The sequence below is a fragment of the Rhagoletis pomonella genome, unplaced genomic scaffold (assembly GCF_013731165.1).
Source record: "Rhagoletis pomonella isolate Grant_MI unplaced genomic scaffold, Rhpom_1.0 Rhpom_scaffold_00001, whole genome shotgun sequence".
NCBI classification, from domain to species: Eukaryota; Metazoa; Arthropoda; class Insecta; order Diptera; family Tephritidae; genus Rhagoletis; species Rhagoletis pomonella.
This window is the reverse complement of record NW_023458555.1, coordinates 19145645-19157956: the sequence shown is the minus strand read 5'-3', so window position 1 is coordinate 19157956 and position 12312 is coordinate 19145645. Positions and strand designations below refer to the sequence as shown.

At 35.2% G+C, this 12312-nt stretch overlaps 1 protein-coding gene across 1 annotated transcript; it reads left to right on the top strand.

Annotated features, from left to right (window-relative positions):
* The first annotated feature begins 3157 nt into the window (after positions 1–3157).
* LOC118738680 (putative uncharacterized protein DDB_G0288537) lies at positions 3158–6837 on the top strand. Its single transcript, XM_036469628.1, has 2 exons — positions 3158–3183; positions 5194–6837. Exons 1-2 carry the CDS (start codon positions 3158–3160, stop codon positions 6527–6529), a joined length of 1362 nt encoding a protein of 453 aa, XP_036325521.1. The 3' UTR covers positions 6530–6837.
* Positions 6838–12312: the final 5475 nt, after the last annotated feature.

The window sequence follows — 12312 nt, the reverse complement described above, 5'->3', positions numbered from 1 at the left end:
TAAAATAAAGAGAATAAAAAAATAAAAAATTTCAAATATTCAAAATTTCACAACTTCACGAATTTAGCAAGTTTATTTTTTGAATATCCCCAGAACTATATAGCTACAAAAATGGTTCTGGTAAAAAAAATTAACAAATTACAGAATTTTGAACTTTAAAAATTGTAAAAGCAAAACTTATATAAGTTTTGGGCTCAATTTTTTTATACAATGCTCCCAACTGATTCTGAAAATTTCAAGGTGTTTTGTTTTTTTTTTTTTTTAATATTAATTGTTGTTCTTTGAAATAGAAAATTCTTTTGGCAAACTATAAATTAAAAATAAGTTTAAATTATTTAAGATAAGTTTATTTAAAATGTGGAAAACAAAAATTTTCAAAGTTTGAAGATTCTTAAATAGTTCAGGGGTCTTTTTATATCAGTTGGGGGTATTGCATTAAAAAGAAATGCCAATAATTTTTATAGGTTTTTGCTTTTACGGTTTTTTAATTTCACAGAATCATCTTTGTAGCTATAATAATTTTTTAGATATTTAAAAAATAATTGGCAAATCCCGGAAATTATGAAATTAAAAATTTTCCTTAACTTTCGGAAAAAAATCATTTTTGTTTAAGATGAAGAGAAGTTATGACCAAAATTCTTCTAAATCAGAAATTGTAGCCGATTTGACGTGGATTGGCCCACCTTTGTAGGCCGACGTTTTCAATCAACGTTTGCGGAGCTTACTGTAAGAACAGAAAGAACTCCTGGATGGCGAGGCGAGAGGATTTCAAGGGTATCCTGCCTAGGCAATTAATCAGCTCTTCGGTTCCCCGCAATGTCACTGTATCCTGGGGTTTAAATCAAGTCGCTCCCAAAGAATCCCATATCTTATATGTACACAGTTCAAGCAATCTCTCAAGGGTCTTCAATAGGAAGGAAGAGATGTCAGAGCTTCTTCCGGCATTGAAAGTAAACTTTACTCTCCTAATTCGCGGGATATACCCCCAGTCTTCGTAGTTAGCTAACGTAAATGTGAGTGAGCATCTTCGCGGCACCTCTCTCCAACCCTTTGTAGTTGTGCAGGAATATTGCCATCCATTCCAGGGCACTTGGTTGTTACAGAGATCAGCCACTGATATATTTGAAAAAAAAAAAATCTTGCTGGCTTAAATAGTTGTGGTTAAGCTTACAACTACCACTTAATTTACGAAAATTCCCGTTGTGCAGATTTTAATAAAAAAAAAAATTGCATAACGGTCCCGAAGTGATCCCCAACTATACGCTGAATTGTCCTTAAATAGCCCTGAGCTAGTTCAAGAATACTCATCTCTACATACAAGAAGCAATTACAGATTTCCGGTTGGGTTACCGCAAATTTTACCCATACCGAGAGATAAGATATTTACACATCAAAAAGTAATTTGGTATAAACAATATTTCTAAAGTGGCAACATTGAACTTTTCTAAAAACTACTTGAAGATGCTATAAATTGGTGGCATAATAAAGAATTGTTTTAAACTCGTGCGTACTTATATGCATATGTACATATAACTTGGTAACACTTTCAAATCCATAGTTTAATATAATAATTTATGTAGTATACATTTCAATATTTATCTAAAGTAGAATTGTAGCTTCTTTAGGAACACTATCGTCACTTACATAACACATACAAATACGTAGCCTATCGATTATCAAAAGTATACCTAATATAGAGTTTGTCGTGGAAAATGTTTGTGAATATCCCATAGCTGGAAAGCTTACTTGGAAAAGCTTTTAGCGTCATACAAATTTTCGTCCCTGAGTGACGAATTTTTCCATTTTTTAAAGATAGGGTTAGTTATGAAAAATATCATAAATTTCAACAACATCGCATCGTAAAATTGGCGCGTAAATGAAGTAGTTGCGAAGAAAACTCGATTTTCGCACATCCTAAAATTAGTGCATAAATGGAGATGGTATGAAGAGAACTCTATTTTCGCTTTTTTAGGATGTGGCAATGACGAAAACTTGTATGAAACTAACAGGGCAATTCTGGCTAAGATAGTAGGCAAGTGTTTTGTAAGACAATTGAAAGACAGGAGGCAACATAGTTTAAAAGATTTCGTTTATTCTGGAACGAAAATCTTGCAAAAAAACGGTCCCTTGCCAACTTTGATGGTGAAAAGCTCTTTGAAAGCACCTGAGCATATTCCAAATGGAGATGTACCCGTATGCTCGCGCTGCTCCAACAGTCGTCATGACCAAGTGCCGTGCCTATCGAGAGATCCGAGGTTCGAGTGCTTGGGCAGCGGGATTTTTTTTTCTTTTTTTTATTTATTTTTATTCAAATAATTTTTGGATTTTTTTATTTTAAAAATAAAAACATTTTAGGTACTTTTTTTCTTTTTTCTACTAAAAAACATTTTTTCTTTTTTAGTTTAGGTTTTAAATTTTATTGTTAAAAAAAAGAATGGATCAATTTAATTTAATTTTTAGAAACTTATTTCATGTTTTGTCATTTATTTAATTTTATTTATTTGTTTAGTTTAATTTTCTTTAAAAAAATGTTTGGTTTTTTTTAATTAAGTTTAATTTTTAGGAACTTTTTTTAGTTTTTTTTCTATTATCTATTGTTTCAATTAATTTTTATATTTTTTTAAGAGAAATTTTTGTTAAATTCATTTAATACTTAGGAACTTTTATCTTGTTTTATTTAATTGTTTTATAATTTGTTTATTTAAATTTTTTCTCAACTAATTTAATTTTCTTATATATTTTAGATGTTATTGTTTTAAAAAGATTTTTTTTTTATTTTAGGAACTTATTAAATTTTGTAACTTACATTTCTTTTAAATTTTAGGTTTATTGCTTTAAAAAGGGAAATATATATTTTATTATAATTTAATTTCATAATTATCTATTTTATCTTTTTTACTTTTATTTATTTATATTTTTAAATTTTTAAATTTTTTTATTTCATTTAATTTTAAAGAAATTGTTTTATTTTATTATTATTATTTTTTAATATATTTTCCTTTAATTTCAAGATTTTGTTATTATGGAAAGAAATTTTTTGTCAATTTCATTTAATACTTAGGACCTTGTATATTTTTTATTTAATTGTTTTATCCTTTGTTTAATTTTCTTTTAATATTGTTTTTGAGATTTGTGTCACGATTGTTTATTGGGATAAATGGAAAAGGCAACAAAGCCTAAGCGGTAATTTCTTTAATTAAATTTTTTTATCTTTCAATTTTATTGTTTTAAATTTTTCTGTATCCATTTAATTTTTATGAGCTTATCTTTTTTTCTTTTTTAATTTAATCTCACTGTTTCCTGTTTTGTCTTCTTTTTACTTTTATTTACATTTTCTTTTTCAGTTTAATATTTGTTAATTTTAAGATTCTGTTGTTAAAAAATTTTCTTATCTTGAAATTCATTTAATTTTTAGGAACTTATCTCATTTTTTTAAATAATTGTTATTATTTTGTTCTTTCATCTTTCAGATTTTATTGTTTAAAAAATGAATTTTTTTATTTCATCTGATTTTTTTTCATCTTATTTTATTTTTTTCACTTTAAAAAGGAAAATATATGTTTTGTTTTAATTTCGTTTCATTTATCTTCTTCGAAACTTATTTTGTTTCGTTATTTTTATTTTTTTTTTCTATTTTAAATTAACTCTTAGATTTTTTAAAGAAATATCTATATTATTTAATTCTTTTAATTATATATTTTTTCCAATTATCTGTTACAATTTTTGGATTTTATTGTTTAAAAAAAACGTTTTTTAATTTCATTAAATTTTTGGAAGCTTTATTGTAGGCTTTCTTTTTATGGATTAATTTTTTTCTTTTTTTTTTACCTTCTTTTTAGGTAGGTTTTATTTTCATTTAATTTGTAGAAAATTATTTTATTTCTTTTTTATTTAATTTTTTTCTTTTTTGAATTAAATTTTCTTAAATTTTTAGTTCTTATGAAATAAATTATATTTTTTATTTTAGTTTATAGAAAATTATTTAATTAATTTTCTTTAAATTATTAGTTTTTATTGCTTTAAAAAGAAAAATATATTTTTTTATATAATTGAATTTTTAGAAAACTTACTGCTGGAAGACAAACAGAATAACGCTAAGACCTCCTCGTTATCATATCTTTCAATTAGTCTTTCGAATGGCAGAAAACGGCTTTCAAGAGTGTTACCAGAACTGACAAATGCCTGACAAAATACTGCGTTGAGTTGAAAGACAGTTTCCAGAATTGCCCAGTAAATTCCTCTCTTTTGTTTGAGGACCGACCCTGTCTATTAGATATCAGCATACATATGTAGTTATACATACATATATTTATAGATGTACATATGGTATTCGTATTTAGAACTTTTCTATTAAGTATGTAGCTAGTCGTTAAATTTTTAGTAATATTTTATAAAACAAAACATTCTAACACTGCTGTAGAATTTGGAAAATACAATACTGAATAGTAGTCTAGTGTATCTACCCACTTTGCAAACAACCGACAGTCGAAAGCACTTCTTAAAGCAATGTCACTCACAATTTACCTACATATGAATATTTTTTTCAGCGTCGTTCTTTTTTGTAACTCATAACTTTTCAGTTCTTAGCTTCACTTTTGTATCGCTTTTAATTGCTTTCTTTTTGTTTTTGGCTTCACAAAATAATTATCAAATCAAATAAAAGTATTACAACTATTGCCACAATATGAACTACTTAATACTGCTACTCTTCTTTAATCACAACAACTACAGCTTTAATTGAAGCGAAATTCAAAAAAAAAAAAAACACAGTAGACCAGCTAAAAAAAATTTACTACTCGTATTTAAAGTACATTGATTTATTTGCAATTTTCTATAAATCAATTGTATTTTTCTACAATGTTATTTATTTACCATTATGGCTATTTAAATTTTCTTAAAAAAAAACTCCAAACTGCTATTGATTTTGAAAACTAAAAATCGTATCACTTACATAGTAAATCGTTCAAAAAAAAATACTGAATTATGAAATTTTTTACAAAAACAAATTCCTTTTATGCACACGCCTACAAAACTCATTCCAACCCGGGGATTGTTGTTGAATTGCTACGGCATGCAGAGTGTGCCGGTGCTGCGCACATTTGGCAACCATCACGGTGCGTAGCGCGAACTGGCAACCCTGTCCAGCACCTGCACCACCACCACCACTTTAACCAAAAACAACAACCACACCAGTCACCACACATCCACCACTACCACCATAACCACCACAGCTACCAACAACAACAGCAACAACAGCAGCAGCAGCGGCAGCACAACTAACAGCTCTAACCACAGCAGCGCCGGCAGCAACTCCAATACAGCAACAGCAGCAGCAGCAACGGCAGCAACATCTTTGCCATCGACATTGTTGGCTGCGCGCGCAAACACCCCACCGCTGCCGCCATTGCCGACCTCTTTTGTGGCAATCAAGTGCGGCGGCCGCAACAACGAACCCACCACCAACAACAACAACACCAATCTAAACAACCACACTGGTCACCATAAATTCAATCACACAGACAGACCTGCACCTCTGCCACATCCACTCACACTTGAACCGCCTGCCTCGTTGGGCTACATTGCACACCACGGCCACCATCATTCCGCTATTCTGCCATCGTCCGCATCACCATCGCCGTCGCTAACAACATTCCAGCCAGCGCCGCCGCCGCCGTTGGCGCTACAACCGCATCACTTCAACTCGCTGGACTATCGCGAACGCAATCAAACTCACTACAAGCACGGCCATGGCCATCAGCAGCCGCCGCGCGAGCCGCAATCCACCAACCAGCGCACCAACACACTGGATCGACGTAGCGCTGGTGCTGCGGCGCCTGCGCCCACCTCCTGCATGGGCGATTACAATCAAATTAGTCCGCACTACTTGCAGACGTTCGATAGCCTCGACCCGTATGGCGTGGCCAATCTGCATTTGTACCGCAGCCAATCGAAGTCACAAATCTATGGGCGCGGCAGCGCCAGCGGTAGTGGCAGCGGCAGCAATGATGGCTCTACGCACGATGCTGTACTCTATCACAGCAACAGCACTTTAAATCACTATCAACAGCAACAACAGCAGCAGCAGCTGGGCAACGAACAGCAACACTACCAAAGCAGCGGTCAGCGTCACGCTCTAAATCAGCCGCCGCCACCGCCGCAGCATCATCATCACAGTTTGAAGCATAATAAAAGCGGTAACAGCAAAACGCACAAGATGAAAGGTAGTGCACACCAGCAGCAACAACAACATTTGAGCCAACAACACAAACCAGCAAAATCGCGCAGCAATCGCTCATTGCAACAGCCGCAGCAACAGCAACAGCATCAGCATCAGCAACCGCCAACAGCCGAAAAGGTGGGTAAGAGTGGTCGCAGTGGCGTTAAAGAACGCAAGCATAATAGCAGTTGCGCCAACAGCGCCAACAATAGCGCAACAATGCAGATTAGCAATATAAGCAAAGCAAATTCGATGACCAGCCAGTATTCGAGCTCGAGTGAGAGCATGCAATGCGATAATAACTACTATTAGAGCCAAGAGCCATGAGGCAAGCCAACAGCTCCTAAACGTTTCGATTCAGCAATGTCCTAAGAGCACACACCTGCCACCCATAAGCGTTTTGTTGTTGTTTTACGCCTTAATGTAAACAGTGTGCGTATTTGTGTATTGCACCAACGTGTCGATAGCCATGCAGCGTATTTACAGCCATAAACACAAACATACACTTACATAGATGTTGCACACGCACACACATACATATGTACCAATGAATATTTATTTGCACATATGTACTTACAACAACGTCACCACCCACAAATGCAAGAGTGCGCTTCATGCGGTGCAACATTATGGTTTAGTTATAAATGTAAGTGCCTCTTCTTATGTATCTATGTATATCTACTATTTTTCTGTTTCTATGTCCATTTAAGACACTACCAATTGCTATTATGTTGCCTAAATGTTTATAAAGTATATAAGTTTTTTGAAATTCAATTAGAATTGTTAATGAGTATTTTTATTATTTAAATCCAAGCTTACCTTCCAAACGGACGGTTAGTAATAAATAAGCTGTAAATATCGAAAAGAGCATGTGGCGTTTACGCGGGAAATTTTTGATTTGGACTCCTATCGGAAAATTTTAAATTCGACATTTAACCAAAGTTGGAAACTTATAACTTTTAGATGAGATTTTTTTATACTCGTGATAAGATAAGATAGTTAGGTAGAAGTGCCCGTTGTGACACCACGACTAAGAGTTACACTCCCCCTTGCTTAATCATTTTGAATCCTTGGCGAAACTCGTCAGGCTTCTAAGGTTTAAACCTCCCAATTTGTCAAGGTCACTAAAGAAAGGAAACCCCAGGAGGCGACGCTATTCGATAATGCAGGGCAGTTACAGTCAACGTGGAGAACTGTCTCCTCCTCGTAGTTTTTGCAACTTCTGCAGCATCTATGGTAAGGCACTTCCAGCCGTTCTGCGTACTTAACCAATGGGCCAAGTTTGCCTAGAAATTCTTTTAAAATCAGATTGTTCAGTGGCGAAGAGCATACCAATGCGTTCTTTGAACGGAAGAATCGACTTGGTCATACCTTCCTCGCAAGTTCGTCCGCCATACAGTTACCGTCTATGTTCCTATTACCGGGAATTCAAATGCGCTTTAGACTACTCTGCCATCTATTGCAGAGATTGGCGGCAGTTCAGCACAATTTTTGATTTAATCGTGACGGTAGTCACAGCTTCAATTGCTGCCTGGCTGTCACTAAATATGAACAATTCTTTACCTTTTAAATCAGTACGAAGCTAGTTTATAGCCTTCATTATAGTTGAGACCTCAGCTTGGAAGACACTGCAGTAGTCCGGTACTCGAAATGAACTGCCTAGGGCAGGACTGCGGGAGAAGAACCCCCTACCGGGTGGAGTATAGTAGTTTTCTGCCCATTCCTCCCTGCGTGGGCTTTTAATGACGAAGTTTCTATCCGGAACCAGAGTTCAACACAACGGTCTGTATAGCCCGGGAGAAATCTATATTTTTCCATAATGTAGGAGTGACCCAGGAATCCCGATTCCCATTGCCCTATCTCTCTTAGCCGAAGTACAGCAAGAGATGCCATATGCCGACCCACTAAATATAGTGGCTTAAGATCCAAAAAGACATTTAAAGCAGCCGTGCTCAGCGCAGGGCACTTGCCTATAGAATTCTGCCAGGCAGGGAACTTGCATATGGAGTTCTGCCAGCGTTGGGCGTGCCTGATTTAAAGCAAAATTTGGCGCTGCCCGGATTGCCCAACTAATGCAGATCATACCAGTCCGCTTTAGTTTTCTGAGTAGATTAAGACCTGAGGCCTTGCTCAAGGCCGGCCGCCATACTATAATTCCATAAAGGAGAATCGGTTTAACCACGGCTGCCTACATATACTCCGGCTCAACCCCCATTTCTTACCAATTGCCCTCTTGCACGAATATAAGGCCACAGACGCCTCCTCATAACGCTGGACTATGTACTCCTTCCAGCTCAGTTTTTGTCGAGAATGAACCTAGGAATTTTTCTTTATTCGTAAATTTAAGAGTTGTCCGTTTAGTTTAGGTGGAGCCAGTTGCGGTGTCTTGTATCGTCTCGTGAGCGAATAAGTTCCACTTTCTTCGAATTGATGCTGAGAACAACTCGCGCCGACCATCTCGTTTTAAGATCATTAAAAGGTAGTTGCGCGACTTATTCTAGTTTTTCATTTTGAACTGAAACTCTCGGATAAAAGGTCAAACAATACCATAAACAGATTCATTATAGTACCAGATATTTTGAGACAATGTAAGGCAGAGATTTGCAATAAATGGGACCGCTAGATGGCGCTGTGGTGTAGTGGTAAGCAGTGCGCCCTTCCACTCCGCAGCACCTGGGTTCAAATCCTGGTAAAAGCAACATCGCAAAAATATAGAAAAAAGGTTTTTTTTTAATAGCGGTCGTCCCTCGGCAGGCAATGGCAAACCTCCGAGTGTATTTCTGCCCTGAAAAACAGCTTCTCATAAAAATAAAATCGCCGTTCGGAGTCGGCGTAAAACTGTAAGTCCCTCCGCTTTGTGTGACAACATCAAGGCGCACGCCACAAATCGAAGGAGAAGCTCGGCCAAACACTAACATATGTGTAAGCGCCAATCTATTATTATTATTAGATGGCTCTGAAGTCAAAATAAAAAATATATGCGTTAAAAAAATTTTCAATGGAAATTTTAGAGCCAATTTCAAATGAATATTTAAACGGCACTTAAGTTTAATTTTGAATTGTTATTTAAATGCCATTTAACTTTCAATGGGTTTCAAATCAGCTTTTATACAAGTGGCAACACTCCTTGCCTTGCTCCTTCAAATGTTGTTGCATTTGTTTGTTTGTTTACATTTTGTAATAAACTGCTGATTGTTCTTTGGCAAGCTTGATAAAACAATCTATCTGTTTGTTGTTTGGTACAAACACAGGGTTGCATATCTCATTTTTAAATAGCCAATATTCATCTGAAAATGAATTTTTGAAGTTAATCAACAATCTCTATTTGCCATCTGAAATGGGGCCTTAGTAACGCAACTTCATGTAGCATCACGTCAGATACTTCGGGTGATCAAAAAAAAAAGAAGAAAAACCTAGGAAAGACTTTTACATTTAAAAACATAAAATATGAACCATAACTATTTCAAATATTACTACGAAAAATTGTATACAAAGAGTTTTCCCCAATTCGCAGAATTTTGCAGTTTTGTTAGCTTACCAACCGTTGTCATATTTTTAATGTATAAATGACTATTCAATTACAATGCAAATATACGAAAAACCTTTTTCAAATTTCGACTTTTTCATTTTATTTGTTAACGTTTTTTTCAAGTCGTATAAACCAGATTCTTTACCTAAAAACGTTTTTTTTTATTTCATACAAGTCTAGACCTCTCAATAAAAGTTTTGAGTTTGTCGAAGTTTTCAAGGCTCTTTTCCACTTTAAGGGAAATAGATTTAACATTTTTTCTTGTGTTATTTGGGATGAACAGTAAATAACATTTGATTCGAATAAATGAGTGGTTTGGCTTAAACGTTTTCTATGTGCTTGGCCGATCCTCTCCTACGATTCGTCTTTTGCTTCATGCTGTTGTGACACAAATGGAGAGATGTACCCTTTTACTCGACGTCCGATGAAGCTTTTTTATGACAGAAGTACACTCGGAGGGGCGACAGCTTGAACCATGGGGCTCCCGAGTGGCAGTAGGCATATCTTATCGACTACACAAGCAAGAGCACTGCTCAAATCCGAATAGCAGAAGAAAATCAATCATTTAATGTGAATTTTTTATCGATTTTTATTTGTTTTACTTTTGACACATATATTTTGCTTTGCTCTTTTCTAAGTAAAATTTATCTTTACTGTTAATAGTAATTGAACCACCGAGTGCGTTTTAGTAATTGAACCACCGCCGCCAAGCTAAGCAAATTTAATGTTTGAAAGAGCAATAATGTCTATGGATTTTATTTCGCCTTTGACAAGGTAATAATCTCAATTGACTTTATTTAGTACCAGGGTGGGAAATAAAGTCAATTGACCTTATTTCCGTTGATCTTGGTACCTGTCACCGGAATCTAATTTCCAAATAAATTATCTGTCCAGATTTTCCATCGAATTTGGGGGACCGCATCTCTAGAACCCTTTTGTAATCTAAAAGTCTTAAAAATAATAGGTTTAAATTTAAAATCAATTATGCCTATTCGACGGATTATAGTTATACGTACGGTGACCATGTTTTACAAATAAAAATACGGTATAAGTTTTCATTATGTACATATATATTCATATTATGCGAGCTTAACCGAAACCTTTATATTAAAAAAAGGCTGCGGACTAAAGATTGGGCTTGTAACCACATATAACCCGTCAGCTTTTCAGCTTTACAGCATGGTGCGCGAAGTTGGGCAAAAGATCGCCCAGCAGCAAATTGGAAAGAGTGCTTATCAATAGTGACTTTCCGTTCTCGAACAGCAAAGCTCTCGGCGCTTTTTGCGATGCCCCTTAGCTAGACTTCTGTGGGGTCTTTCAAGATGAATTAAGAGATATAAAGATGGCTGCTTTCCTGTAATAGACTGCTCTATCACCTTCCACTCTGAAAACCAGGCTTCGATTTAATATCTACAAAGCAACAAAATACCTCTTTGAAGGTAGCAAGGAAGGTAGCAAGGAAGAACGGTTCTAAGCGAATTGGCTAAGCGATGCACAAAGGATGTAATCTGTCTTCCTTAGCACAGAAATATTCCTAGGCGATCTGACGCGGAAGGGAACTAAACGATCTTCAATCGAACAGATTGGTTTTTATTGAGCACGACAACCACCACAACCAAGGTGAGTCACAAACTGAGTGTCTAGTTCGTCTTGATCGTTGCTCCATTGGCTCCAATGTAAATACACGAACAGCGTAAAGCTTCCCCGCTTGGTATTTCTACTGCAGATGCAGGAACGAAGAGAGTATTGTCGTGTCCTAAATACGACAACCAAGCTGAAGCATCACTTAAACGATTACCCAGGTTACTAAAAATCCTTGAGTTTTCACAGCCTTCTCCACTGTGTATGAGAAAATAAATGGATGGAATGTAGATGCGGTACACAGCAGGTCACTCTGCTCTCTGGGGGCTCTCGCTGAAGTGTGACTCTTTACATTTCCTATACTGAGTGACAGTCAACTGAACTCAACCCACCGCAAGAATTACCAGTAGAACAAAATGAGCTTTGCACAGTCTTTATTTTGAGAGTTCGAGAAATTAATTGACAAGAATGAGCTTTCTAACTTTTTTGTATTATCTGCTCTTTCTTCAAAATTTGTATCTACTAGCCTGTAATATATAAAATGCATCAACGCCTGTTATCGTAACAAAAATTTATTTTAAAAGAACAAGTTTTGAAACAAGGGGTAAGATAGATTTTTAGAAAAATAAATAAAGTATACTTAGTATGGATGGTCACCGTAGTTATAAGTCAAATTTTTTATTTTTTTTTTTTGCATTACTTTCAAAATTTTTTCGATTTTCTCCTTTATCGTTTTTTCTATTTCGGCTCGAATCGGTCAAAAATCAGTCTTCTCAATTTGCATCTGACGTCTTTAATCAAAGGAAACATGTATTTCAACTTTCTCTTAAGCAATTTTCTTTCATCTTTTGTGAACTTCATAAAAAACCAGCTTCATTCTTTTTTGTTTTAGATAAAATACTTTCTAATTCACTTCTTACGTTTTCCGCTTTCTTTCCTTTGGCTTTCATTTTAATTTGCTGTTTTCTACTTCATTACATACTTT